Source organism: Oryzias melastigma, linkage group LG13 (assembly GCF_002922805.2).
Source record: "Oryzias melastigma strain HK-1 linkage group LG13, ASM292280v2, whole genome shotgun sequence".
In the NCBI taxonomy this organism is placed as follows: Eukaryota; Metazoa; Chordata; class Actinopteri; order Beloniformes; family Adrianichthyidae; genus Oryzias; species Oryzias melastigma.
In genome coordinates, this window is record NC_050524.1 from 21,756,084 (window position 1) to 21,770,888 (window position 14,805).

General features: G+C 36.8%; 1 protein-coding gene across 8 annotated transcripts in view; it reads right to left on the reverse strand.

Annotated features, from left to right (window-relative positions):
- gria4a (glutamate receptor, ionotropic, AMPA 4a) overlaps positions 1 to 14,805 on the reverse strand; it is a 150,237-nt gene that overhangs the window by 79,110 nt on the left and 56,322 nt on the right. For all 8 annotated transcript variants that reach the window (XR_002919762.2, XM_036215073.1, XM_024276788.2 and 5 more), the window contains exons 4-7: positions 11,015 to 11,067; positions 10,670 to 10,801; positions 7,584 to 7,637; positions 2,749 to 2,907 (exon numbers count right to left, since the gene is read on the reverse strand). Coding sequence is in view for 7 of the 8 variants with exons in the window: in XM_036215073.1 (XP_036070966.1) it covers positions 2,749 to 2,907; positions 7,584 to 7,637; positions 10,670 to 10,801; positions 11,015 to 11,067 (398 nt within the window). In the remaining variant the exon portion in view is untranslated. The remainder of the gene's footprint in view (positions 1 to 2,748; positions 2,908 to 7,583; positions 7,638 to 10,669; positions 10,802 to 11,014; positions 11,068 to 14,805) is intronic.

Here is a 14,805-nt window from a genome sequence, read left to right on the forward strand (position 1 = left end):
CTGCAGCTGTGTTGACTTTCATTCAAATGAACTCTCCGTGTTTATCAGTCACAATCATTCATAATGAGTTTCCCTCAATTAACACGCTAAACGTTGTGGAGGACAGCTAATGCAGCTGGCACCTCCTGTCAATGATTCATCAGGTGAATCTCATGGCAATTATTATTTAGTGAGGGGAATAATTGTAATAATAAAGATTAAAACCGATGATACTTTGTTTTTTTATTTTATTTTAAAGATTAAATGTTTTTTTTGTGTTGCATAATAATATTTAGTCTCCATTTTTCTTTTGAAAAAACATTAATTTTAACAAAGTTGATATTTATCTCTACTGCATTTTGCTCACATTGTGTTTTTTACCCTTAAATAATGCAAAATAATTTTAGTGCATATTTATATTTACAAATTCAGCACACGCCTATGTATATGTACTATATGAATATTTTTATTCACGTATTGATTTATTTACCTTTAAGTTTTTTAAAGTTTTCAGTTTGTTGTATGGATGTAACATTTCGTTAAATAATAATCAGTTACAACCAGAAAACAATGGGCTGAAGCATCAAAACAATTTCAAATCCATCCAGAAAACACATTTCACACAGAAACAAAACTTAATATCAATTAGAAAAAAACTCTACAAACATAAAAATCTATTTTTTTAACCTAATACATATTCATTTATACAAATTCATACACATATATATGCTAAATATATATTACAGATACATATACGCATGCATAAACACATAACTATTCACTAATATAAAATTAAATTTCACTAGAATTGAAAGATTTTTTTTACTTTTTAACAGTAACCTATTTTTTTAAAGAGCATTAACTAGTTTAAGATCTTTTATTCCAAAGAATTCCAAACTTGTATTTTAAAAAACATTTGGACGTCTCCACTTTACATTTGTCCTTGCTCTGCATGAACAAATGACTGCACTCTCAAGGGCAAACTATTCTGAAAGGTACTAAATAGAATTTTCCAACATTCTGCACATTTTTAATGTATTTGATTTTTTTGAACAGAAAAATTGTGGATTCACAAAAAACAACTGTAGTTATTATTCTAACTGCTCTTTTTAAAGTTTAATTAAATTTAACTTCAATATTTTACTTCCTTTTAGTTCAAACGACTGAGTGTATGCATTTATTTATTTGTTTATTCATGCAATTTAAAAAAAAAAATCTGCAATGTATATATTTTTTTACTTTTTACCGTATTTAAAATACTGTGCACATAATCTAAAAGTTTACATTATGTGTATTGTTTATGCACTATTTTTTTTCTTTTACATGTTGTCAGCTTGACAATAATTAATTCTTTTCTATTTTATTCTATTCTATTCTGAATTTTTCACCTGTCCTGGTACAATAGCTTTTTGGCTGACTGATGCATTTTCAGAAACACAATGTCTCTGTTATATCAACTTATAATTAAATAATCTAACATAAATAAATTAAAGGTGAGAATACAAACACTGCAACAACCAGCAACAACAACAAATAAGTCAATAGTTCTTAAAACTTGAAACATTTTCTTGAAATAGGCAAAATAAAAAATGGTCTTTCCAAGAACTCCTATTTTCTGGGAAAAATTGGCATATTAAGACATGTTTTCTCAAACTAAAATTACTTTTATATTGAAAATCTTTCTTGATGTAATTTGTTTAAACAAGACAGAAAAGGAGACAGTTTTTCTTGAACAAAAGACTTTGTTCAGATTGGTTGTTTGCGGTGCAGAGCTGCAGTATAATGTATTTGAAAGCTCAGCGGGTTTATTCACAGTTGTGAATGTGGCTCCATTTGACTCCAGGTCACTCAACTTACCCTGTCATTAGCCGTGCTTAAAAAAGGGGAGTGAGACAGAAGGGAGGACTCTATATATAGAATAACGTATGAGAGGAGAAGGGACAGCAGTGGGGAGGGAAAACAGGGATAAATAATAAAACATGTAATGACACAGAGAGATTTAGCGGCGTACGCCTCGTGGGGTCTAAAAAAGGAGGGAGAGTGGGGGTGCTTATGTTTACCATGCGGGGCAGACACGACGACGGAAAAGTCTGCGGAATTTGCATGCATCACGCTAACCCCGACACTGAATTACTGTAGATATCAGTCCTCTCACCTATCCCATATTTTGAGGTCATGCTCTGATTCGCGGAGGAGCTGTGCCCAATGCAACACATCACACTGTGAATAGCCCAAATAAAGCATATCACCCTGTGACTCAGTACCTGATTAAAAATCTGTGCGACTTTCTCTGCTGAATTTCAAGTACAAAGAGCATTTTGCACACAAATGTTAACATTCCCCACGACAAATATGTGTGTACTGCAAACAAAAGCATGTCTGCATGCAGCATCTTTAAAGTTGCTGCAGTGTTTCAGGCGATTCATAAAGCAGCATTCTCCAAATGCAAATACTTTGAATTTCTTTACATTATATCATTCAAATCAAACTTCATTCATAAATTACTTTTCCTACAACCGTAACACAAAGTGCTTTATAGGCTTCCAACATAACGAAACATAAGATGACACACAAATTAAACTCAAAGTATAAACAGAAATAGAAACTGAAGAGGAATCATGTTTGATGCTGATGTGAACTCTTCAAACTCCTCCTCGGCTACAACTCTTCACCACTGACTCTCTAACTGCTGCAGCTCTTTCTTTAATTTTTTTTTTTTAAACACAAAACGCAGCATTAAAGATGTTTATGCACACGTCTATTCATTACCTTTGGCGGGCTTTCAGATCCAGGATATTCCCTCTGATCCAGTTTGTTCCAGCGCTGCATTAGCTTGATCACGATTGGTTTGCTGAAGTCAACCAGCTGGAATCCAGTCACATTGGCCCCACCATGCATGAACCTTTCCAGAGAGATATCCTTAAAACCCTGAGAACACAAGAGGACAAAACATGAAGTTCACCAGGGAAAAAACATCTAGAAAACACTCAAATATTTCTTATTTATGACAAAAAATATATTTTTTGTTTTAAAGAGCATTTATTCTGGTGTCTAAAACAAGTAAAAATGCTTAAACAGAAAAATCTGTACTGCAACACTTTTTGTTCAATTCTATTTACCTGTTTTAAATTGTTCAGTCTTCATTTAAATAAGGAAGCAAAACAAAGCTAAAACTCTAGTTTCTAAGAAGGAACATCATGTGGAAGGAACCCTTTCATTTAGGTTCCCTCCAACTGAGATGAAATCATCGTTCATCACAAGAGTTTTCAAGGCTTTTTAAAGTCCCACTCCGATCCTCTTTTGATCTTTTGTAAGTGTTCATTGTGGGTTTTAATTATGATTATGCCTTAGCCAAAATCAATTTTTTTGAAAAAGTTTCTGCAGAGCAGCAGAAGTTTCTTTAGAAATTAACCTCTGAGTTTGGGTGGAGAAACCCCGCCCCCCTTACCCTCTGGGTTGCTCAGAGCTCTTGTTTTACACACTCTCTTAGTAGGTAACTCAGTAAATGTTTATTTTTATAGCACCTTTATTAGATCAAATCACAAAAGTAAAAACACATAAAATTACAACCTTCATACACATATTGAAGACAAACAAAAATAAAAGCCAGTAAAAGCAACGTAAAACAATAAAACACAAAAATAGAGCAACCAAAAGCTCTTTTCAATTCAACCGTTTTGGGAGTTTCTCCACGCAAGGCTCTAAAAACTAGAGGTAAAAATGTAAAAGTTTAAAAGTTTACAGCCCCTCACACTACCAATCTAATATTAGGCTGCAACAAAAGCGACGAGCAATATGCAAGTATCCATCCGTACTGTGTAGAGCCAGGAAAAAGATGTACATGGATCTAGTCGTCCCGCACAGTGGCCCGCACAGTTTATTTTCTACCTTACAAACATGATCATTTTGAAAAATTTGAATAAAGAAATACTCTTTATATATTACCTTTTTTTTCTTGATCAGGGGTCTAAAACCTATGACAGTAAAAGAGCCATTTGGGCTTGTTTTGTACTTATTTTCTCCTGATCTAATCATCGGAGGAGCCATAAAGTCTTATTTTGATACTGCTGTGCATTCATTACAATGTATTTTTAATAATTAATAGGAATTATGCTTCTTTTGTGTCATGAATAAAAACAAATATAAAAAGATACAAGCATTTTCTCAAAATGCGAAATTATTTTTTACGTTTGATAGAAGTTCATATGATTTCCTTTCAAAATAAAAGACGCCTTGCACAAGATCATCCCAATGCAGCTCAGGACAGCATCAGATAATACATGCTTTAAACTAATAAAGGATCAAACTTTTTCACCAGAGTTTTGCTTAGTATTTGAAATCGGTGTATTCTGGAGAAAGCACAGAGCAAACAAGTCCTTTTCAAGTCAGCAGGGACTTAAAAACCTTTACATAGTTCATCTTCAAGGTGCACCCCAGCCATAAATGTATAAACTTAACTAATCTCAATTAAATGAATGCTAATTTAGTAACACTTACTTGAAATACACATACTATTATTTTATTTTTCTCTATCCAGAGAGCCACTATGGGGAAGTAAAAGAGCCATGAGTGGCTCCAGAGCTGCAGGTTGCAGACCTAAGGTCTTTGAATTTTTCATCATCAGATAAATGTCACAAAAACATGCTAAAAACACAAAAAACACATTTTTTTTTTACTGGATTGGGTCATTAAAAAATATGATTTTACTTTGTAATCCTAAATTATCTTGACTAAAGTGTTAAACATATTTTAATAAAACCAGAGGAAGTCATGTCAGTTTGAAAGAGGAAAACAAAGAGCATGACTTTTCTTCTTTACCAGTAAAGGATTCGTGTGTTATTTTGGCTGAGTGACGCTTCCCTGTGAGGTGATAGCAAGGAAGGAATCAATGTTGAAAAAAGAAAAAAAAAAAGCAACAGACAGAGGTAAAGAGCAAGGCGTGAGCATTATCCCCGGTTGATGGATGCTAATTGCTAAAAGCTCCGAAAGCCTATTTAACGTGCAATGAGCTCACGGGCAACATTCCTCGCCGTCCCTGTGAGGAATGGCGCTAAAGAGATTTTGGGGATTAAATTTGAAACCATGCTTCATTTTGTGATATGAGCTCTTAATAGCTTCAAACAGCTGTGAGCTTGGAATAGAAAGAAAAAAACACAAATGATTACCATTTAGAAGTAAAGAGACAGGGCTTTCAGTGATTAAATACATCTTTATATTTGGACATGTATTTAAGGTAACTAGTTCTAGCACCTTTAAATAAAAAAGTGACCAATAATGTATTTTTGCAATACCCAACTTCCTTTTCATTTCATTTACAACAACAGAAAGCGAATAGCTGGAGTTTTTTCTGGTAGTCTTCAATCTGATACATAAGACTCAATTCCTGCTTTCTCCGAGGATGTAGAGATTCCCTGATGCTCCTAAGGACAGACAGGAGCTCCACACTTGATACGTGTAGCATTTCATCCATTGTGCAACCAGCAGCATGTTCATTAATTGCTGTCAGAGTAGGAGCAGTCGTTGGGAGCTCGCTGAAAGCTTGACATTGAGGCGGCGGCCTCACGGCTGCTGATGGAGCTGTGCTCTGCCTGCAGATCCGTCTTCAAATGTCAAGTGCAATCCTTTGCTGCTGATAGGCACTTATTACCACCACATTACTTTCAACATGATGTGGCTTTTTCATTTTTACCCACAAACTCCATATCATGTGAATACTCCCATCCAGGATGGGCTCCTCTCCTTCCAGTGACAGCAGGAACAGACTCCCGTCTCTTTTGAGGAGGTAGACGACGGTGGATGGATTCACAAAACACAACATCATTTTGCCACATCACTGGCTAAGGATCTTACACACAGGGTGTTAATTGTGTGTGACACAAACAAAATGCAAATATAAATAGTGATAAATCCCCTATTAGATCCCAACACTAAATCCCCAAACAGGGGCAGAAGTGAGACTTTTAAGCCACAAGAGTTGACAAGTGTTCTGCTGCTAGTTTTACTCATTTTTGAAATTATTTTTTTCTCAAAAAACTCCAGAGAAGTACTTAATACTTTAAATATAACAGACGACTTTTGTAAGCTAAATTTAAGCCCTTGATCGCTCAATTTATGTCATATTAAATAACAAATTAAAGCCCCAAGTAACGGTGTGTGGCCTCTGTGTGCCCTCGCTGCGCCCTTACTGGCTGAGCCATAGCCACACCCCCTTCTTTTCCCGCTGCTACTGGTCGGAGGTACACGTTTCATAAAAAAAAAAAAAAAAAATTCAAGATACAAATTTCTGTTTGTTTTTATCTCCACTACAACCATTTTATACATAGATATATATATATCTATGTATATATTTTTTATTTATTTATTTATTTTTTTTAACCACGCCCACACTCCTAATATGGTCATATCATATCTCATATTGTTTTATTCAGCTTGAGTCAATGATTCATGTATGAAATTTTACAATATTCGGGTCAAATTGTGTAAGTAACAGCTCCACACCTCTTTTGTGAGCTCGACACACCAACATCATTCAAAATCTACAACCTTTCAAACCAAAGTTTTTCTCCAAATATCTTCCTATTGAGACTTGAGGAGTTAAGAGACAAAAAATTAAAATCCAAGAAGGAGTTCAAATTTGTGGAAGACACTTAAGAGGGTTTTTTGGGGGAAAATTCCTGAGGTTTTTGAAAAGTCAATGAAACTTTAGTAGTTGTTGTAGACTTAATCCGGTAGCATGTGTGCAAAATTTGGTTAAGATCAAACGTTTCTTTTCCCATTTCGTGTGTTTCCCAAAATTCTAAATTCCACACTCTGTCACTAAATGGTCGTTCGGCCATCCCAAAATAATTTCAAAGCTTCTTTAAAAACACATGGATTTTGGTCTCATTAGTGGATTTTCAATATTTTTTAAAGAAATTTTGGCCCTATTCATTTTTTTCACAGTTCTGTCATCGTTTCTATTTTTCCAAAATTCCTTTTCACCAGTTACTAAGTTCATGCAAATTTGGGTGAGTTTTTGAGGATTTCACAAGGGCAAAAATTTTGCTCAAAGGCGCTGTAAGAAAGAAGAACTGTGAAAAAAATCTGGTCCTTGCGGTGAAGGCCTGCTGTGAAACGTCAATATTCTTATTACTTTTCCATTCAAGGTGAAGCTTCATTTCTGCAGCAGTCCTGGATTTAACAAAAATTATTGACATAAGGCATGAAGGGGTTAAAAAATAAATCAAAAGTTTTTAGATACTAAATTAATTAAAGATGAACCTATAAAAACACAGACACAGGCAACACAATTGACACAAAAAAAAATGTTTTTGTTGGTTTACGATGAAAACATTAAATTTTACAGTCAAATATTTGTACTCCCAATACACAAAAACCCCAAACTGTAAAAGCTTCACTGCTTATCTAAAGATTTTAAAAGCAACATTTGCATTTTGATTGAATGTTCTCGACTATTTTGGCAAAGCTTTATCCTGATATTTGGGGGACATGATGTTGGAGCTTCTTCGCTCATAAACAGATCAAAAACACAGTCATTTGTCATAAATTACATCTCTAACTTAGAAGGAAACATTACTAGCAGTGATGACATTACATCTACTTACCAGGTTTGCTATAATGTAATGGTATCCTTTCACATGTTTTCCCACACTGACAGCCTAGAAACACAAAAAACAGATATGTTACTGCAGTTTTTTTCTCATCAACATGTAACATAGAAAACAAAAAAATAACACTTCCTGCTATTCATTCATTTTTTTCCCAGAATCCTACTGGTTTTTTAATCATGATGACAAATGAAATGTACATGCATGTTGTCGTTATTCATAATTTTTGAGAACCGTCGGTAATTCTGTCCACCAAAAAAGCTTTATTAGATATAAACGGCAACTGAAATTGCTCTAATTCAATCTCCTTTAGCTTTATTGTTCCAAACATTTGTAACACATTTTTAAAAAAAAGGTTTTTGACCAAACATGCATCCATTTAGCACTAATTAGCAAAATAGTCACATTTTCTTTTCTTCCCTTTTACTTTTACATATCAACAGCTTTCTACTAACACACCCACATGCACACATACACACGTGCACACGCGCACATGCACAGACTGCAGCTGGCAGGAGCAGACAAACAGAGCAGTCTCTGTCTCAGAGCAGGGATGCAGGCCAATGCCAGCACTGCAGAGACTGTGTGTGTGTTTGTGTGAATGCCTTTGCATCTGTGTGTGTCTTTGAGTGTGTTTACTCACCACTAAAACCAATTAAAAAACAGTCAGCGAGTCTGTCTGTCTGTCTGTCTGGAAGGAAGACTTCTCTTTCGGTGTGGATTTGAATTTAGAATGTGTTGATCATTAAATATTAAGGGTTTTTACTCATCAAATGCGTGTTTATACCTGCATGCGTTGGTGTGCACGTGCTGCATGTGCCACATATTCAGCCAGAGACCCATGATCATATCAAATGTATTATTTCTTGCAGTATGTTAGAGTTAAGGGGCTCAGAGACAAACACTCATTTACATGTACATTTATTTCAAGCTGACACAGATCAAGTCTTAGTCTGAAAGCTGATTTACGATCTTTGAAGTTCATACATATATAAAGGATCAAATCCACTGCGTGATGTGATGTCTGTTAAAAACAGGTTAAACAGTCTTTATGCTTTAGTCACAACTGACATTACGGGTGGATACGGGCTGTCTGCGGCCCACAAATGTGCTGTGCGAAACAGGCGTGTCAGCACACTGAACAAGGACCCAGTTAGTGTTGTTCACATAAAAACTGTGCACTCCCTGCGTGCAGCATGACAGAAATGAAGACATTTGACGATCAAATCATAGTCTGTTCGGACATCCCATATAAGCAACCAAAACTCACACCTTACTAAATACTAGAGTGTGGGATAAGGACACCATACAGCATCATCATCTGTACGTCGGAATGTAACTTCCAATGGCCTTACGAATACTTTACGGTACACTTTTGACATGAAAGAGAATGGTACGTTCCATTTTCATGAGATCCCTTAAAGTAGCCTTATAAGCCTTGAGAAAACTACAAGATACACCTGAGCCCGCCTTAAGATGCAGCTGCTCCTCTCTACAACCCTCTGAAGGGACTCGGAGAACCTAAAAACCAAGAGGATTGCAGGCAAGATGGCGGCCAAATGCAACGGTAAACTCAGGAAATGTCGCAACTGTAGCCGCAAGCTGAAGTTAGAAATCTTTACTAGATTTCTAACCGTAACCCTTTCCCTAACCCTGACCTTCCTGCCCAGAGACCTATATCAGGCATTCAGAAAAGACTTTATTGGCAATAAATGTTGTCCAGAGATGCAAAAGCCCAATTTTTTGTGTGCTTAGGTGTGTGTTATTTGGAAACAGGGATGGCTGGAGGAAAGTTTGCTCCTGCGGGGATCAGGAATGGCCAAGGACCGTGCACTGCCACTCTGCTTCGGACAAATGGCCCTTTACTTATTTCCTTACCCTTCCTCTAACCCTAGTGCTTACCCTTAATGTAACCATAACAGTTATCCTTAACGTAACCATGTTCCCCCCTCTGTTTGCCTAACTCTTACCCTTAACGTAACCATAACAGTTAACCTTAACATAACCATAAACCGGTTCCTGTGTTTTTCTGGAGAAAGACCGTAAGCTTCGTTTGAACTTCCGATTATCTAGCGCCATCTTGGGGCCGTGTTGTTTTCTTTGGCCAGGTCGTCTTGTAAAAACCTTAGGCACTCGAACGGTGCATGTTACTAAAGTATTGCATTATTGATTTCTGTGTATGGGTTCATGCAGCGTGTGATCAGCTTTGATAAAAGAATGACCCCTGAAGGCCAGAATTTATTTCCAGCGATAAAAAACAAACAAAACGTATTTTTGTTTTTAAGTAGATGCTGATTTTGGAGCAGAAGTGGTTTGATACATATTTGCATAAATAGGTGTCAAGGGGTTAAAACATGAAGCTGTTGGAAACAAATTATATTCTTGTTTTCCAAAAATATAGGAAAAAATGTTTTTTAGTGTCTATATTTTGTATTAGAATTGACTGTCAATAAAAGTGGATTTCTGATGTCCATAACCCATTTCTTCTTTTTTCCTGACTCTGTTTTTTTTAAGAGTTTTTCCTTACTGGGAGGGAGGGTCTGAGGGCAGGGATAACCAGTTTTATTTAGTCTGTTTAGTTTTTAGCGATTATTCATATTTTATGACTAATTTTCTGCATCTGTAAAATTACCTGCATGAAGCCCAATGAGGCAAATTTTCTTTGTGATTTTGGGCTATATAAATAAAATTGAATTGAATTGAATAACCTTTAAATATGGACATATTTTACTAAAATAAATCTCTGTTTTGAAGTGATAATTATGCAAACAACTAATATTTGACATGTATAAAGTAATTTTCAATATTGACATATAATCATATTCAATGAGATTATTCTGATTGTAGAGCAGTGACAGCTGGTTTAAATTACAAAGGTCTTTTTCTATTGATTAATTAGGACTCAGTTGTTCATTTTATATCTTGCTGTATAACAGAGTTAAATGCACAATAAATGCTCAGCATAGTTGGACAGAAAATAAATACTTTGCTGGCTGCAGTGCCGCTTTGCTCTGACAAATATACTCAGCTGCTTTCTTATAATCAGGATTGGGTGCAAACATAGTTAATTTTATCGACGTTACCTGCTCCAAGATGCTCTGGAGTCTCTCAGGCTCCAAGTCAATGACGTATTTTCTCTCCTGCCGTCGATCCAGGTCCTCCAGGAGCCTGCGATATGCTGCATCGTTGAAGCTCTCCACACAGATCGCGCTCACCTGTTTGTATGGGCATTCACAAGACAAATGCACATGACTACAGAGCAATATGTGAAGTGTGTGTGTGAACAAGATCATGCAAGCAAAACACAAGCATGTGGTCGAGTGACCAGGGATAAATATGCTGTGGAAAATCATGGGTGTTCCTGTTTGTAATGTGTGCATTCTGGCAACTTCCCAATATTGTGTGTGTGTTTATGTGTGTGTACCGACCTGCCACGCATTCTGCCCCGCTCTCTCCATAATTGCCTGCAGTATTGCATAGCCTAAAAGGCGGAGGGGAAAGAAGAGAAAATAATGCCTGTAATGTTCAGATTGTAGTTGGGAATTGGAGCAATGATGCCACACACAAAATATGTACTAGAAAAAGCAACTTTGCACAGTAAATGTTGTGCTTTTTTTAAGTTGAAAATCTCCTGAGTATTAATTTATCACAAAACTTCCTGTGATAAAAATTTCAAAAATTCAAGACAAGAGTGAACGTCGTTTCATGCAGATGAATGGAAAACCGTGTGAAAGCATTTAATGGATCAAAACCCTTGAGTGAGATGTAAAGGATAAAGTACATATTGAAAAGAGTATCAAATATTGGTTTAGAACCACAAAAACAAGCAATTTATGTTGGTTAAAAGTCATAAAATTAATCAGGGATTAAATAACTTATTTTTGTCCAACTTTTTCAGTTTCTCTTCTCATTGTGTTCTCTACTGTCTTATACATATAATGAGATGTTATACATGTGATGTAATCAAAAACATTTCTTTGTTCAAATCCATGCATTCAAAACAATACTGTTAGTAAAAGCTTGTAGGTGTGACATAGAAGCTACTATAATAAGCCATAATCTCCCTCCTCCGCTCCTTTCAGATGCTTAAACTTGTAGATAAATAGATCCATTACATAGATCTTTGTTTTCCTCGTCTGAGCCGGTTCTAAACTGTACAGCTGGATAGCTCCAATATTACCCATCATTTTTGTTGCACCGCTAATGTTAGCTTGGGGGTGTAAGCTAGCAGGAGAGATTGTAAACAGATAAATAACAGGAAGCAGGGTGGAGTTGCTCCACACCCACAACTCAGAGGCAAATTTCTAATGAACTACTGGCAATCTGCAGAAACTATGTCCAAGAAAACAGTATTACAACAACATTTCTGGTCAAAACTTTATATTTAAAAGACCACTGGGAAGACTTTAAAAATAGATCAAAACATGATTGGAGTAAGACTTTAACCACAAAACACAAACCAGTCTATAAGACCCAAATTGGCAATATTTGAAGATTGAAACTTTTATATCAAAGACATTTTGTTAGTATTTTTATTTAACCTTTAATTAACCAAGGGGTCCCATTGAGATTTAAAACCTCTTTTCCAAGGGAGCCCTGGACAGAATTAACAGAGATGCAATTATTTTTGTTTTTGTTGCTTAAGATAAGCAAGATAAGCGCCAGTAAGGGGTAAAAAAAAACAATTCTGTTAAAAGACATTTTCATTTATAGTTTTAAACACTAAGAGAAAAATAAATATCTCAATTGTAAGCAAAATAATTATCCTATCGCCAAAAAGCTTGTTGAATCTTTGATATATTGATTTGTAGCCTATGTATGGAGATGCGTATCAAATCAAGTGAGAGGGAAAGAAGCACAAACCTATGTTCCCAAATGCTCATGGCTAGAATGAATGCTTACAGTATACAGCTGTTCCAGTAAAGGGGTTTAAAAAAAACTAAAAAGTATATCTTACAGTCAAATTGATGAATCTCCAGCAACTCAATGCCTCTTTTTGTAATTGTGCTCAACCTTCTTTTTAACATTGTCCTCCAATTTATTCACCCCCCCCCCATCCCCTTTTGTATCCTTGCACTCCATCTTTACCAACAAGAAATGTATGCAAGCATAATTAATATAAATACATGTCAGCTTCATATACAAAAGGAGTTTATACAAATGTACATCTCATGTATCAAAAGATTCATAAGCCCTATTGTAACAATAACATCTGTGTAACACATCTGTTTGCTCAGCTGTTGAGTTAAACAAGGGAGAAAACAAAACACTGAATTCAAGGATGAAATTCTGTTGCAAAATAAAAGTGTAAAACAGAGAACAAACAAAAAGTGGAGTTGAATTTCTCTTCGTCCATCACTGAAACCTTTACTTCAGTTACATCCACTCGTCTCTGTGATGCAGGTGCACTAATGAAATGAAAACGACAGATAAAAGAATGTCTGACGAATCAAAGTTGAACTCACAATGCTCTAAAGTAAGACAGAATGATGCAAATAGGCAGTTTGTGTCTGCATGGATGAAAATGTGCTCGTATGCAAGTCTGTGACCCTTTTTATTCAAAAGAAATTAAAGTCTTGGAGGGATGCACATTCATCCATCCGCTGTATGGAAATGTGTGCACACCTTGGCATGTGGGTGTGTGCGTTTTGTCTTTGTGTGAGCAAAGGGATATTTATGTGGCTGTGTGTGTGTCTGCAGGCTGTCGTTGAGGCCCAGCAGAGCACAGGACATAAAACAGATCACAGTGTTACTGCCCATTTTCCAGCACATTAAGGGCAGCAGGGCCTGATGGGTAGCTATAATGAAGGGTCCTGCTTTGGCCAAGTCATGGGTGAGTACAGTCCAACCTCTGTCCCTCCATCCCCCACTTTTTCTCAGGCTCTTCTTCTCCTCTTATATTCTACTTTGCATCCCTTCAGGCTTGTGATTCTGTTCTGCCCTTCCTGTTATCACTCCTCTGCATTCATCCACTGCCACAACCTTCTCCGCTCCCTACAACCATTTGGTTCTCCTCCTCTCCCATCTACACTGTCTTTGTTGCATCCCCACCAGCTGGACTGAGCTAACCTGTCCTCCTCCTCTTCCTCCTCTATGCTCCCCTGGGTGCAGACCCAGACATTTTGGGCTGCGGGGAAGTTGGCAGATGCACAGAGACGGTGCGGCTCCCCCATGAGGCAGCTCACTAATTTCCTAACACAAAACTGCACCTTGGTCTTTCGGCACTTTTGAGTCATGTTTGACCTGCGTTTTGTTCCCCGTGGTGGAGACTTTGCCTGCGCGTGTGTGCATGCGTGTGAGAGCGAAACAATGTGCCAAGCACTCCCATGGTGGCGGTTAGAGGCCGAGGGCATCAGCTGCGCCCACTCCACTAGGTTACATGCAGTGCATGACAGCATGGTCGAATTAAAGGCAAGGGAATGCCCCGGGAGCTAAGGCCAAGCCCCATTCCCCTGCTGCAATGTGCCAAATTACATCCTTATTTGTGCATTTGTACCCTTTGCATGGTCTGTTCTCTTCTAAATAACCTGTATAACATGAAAAAATACAACAAACCAGAAGGAAGACATACTTTCTGATGGTAAAAACATGAAGTGAGGTGAATAGATAAAAAAGATTTGGAATTCTGTTAATGGAGTAGTGAAGGAATTCGAACATAGCCCTTGATTTCTGTGATGTGCTCCTTGAGCTGGAGGCTGGCTGGTTTTTGGTCTCCAGACTAACACAATTGAGCCTTGCCCAGTGGTTTTTCACCCTCCTAATCTGACTCTGGTGCTCTTGAGCAAGCCCTTGATCTTAAACGCTTCGATGGAGCTGCTCAGCCCTGGCTGTACTAGACAACTACTAAGTAGGAACAATCAGTAGAATTCCTTGAGAACTGGGTTTGCTCTCAAAACTTTTCTTTTCAAGAATTAATCTTTTTTAGACTTAATATTATTGTAGTGGTAAATAAATGCATGGAATTTGTTGTTTTTCATACTTCAATAATGTTTAAGTGCTACTTCCTTTCATGGTTTTTGTTTTGACCTTAGTGCTTTCTATTTCACCCCCTTAGTCAAATTCTCTCACTATTAGTGCACTATATTGGGTGTTCAGCATTTTTTCAGGGTGTACAAATCTTCAATTCCAAAATCCAGAGCTCTGAAAATGTGCCAGAAGTCTTTCCATAACACTAGAGTGCATCGATGTTCACTCAGTCGTCAAGTATAAACCAATTTAC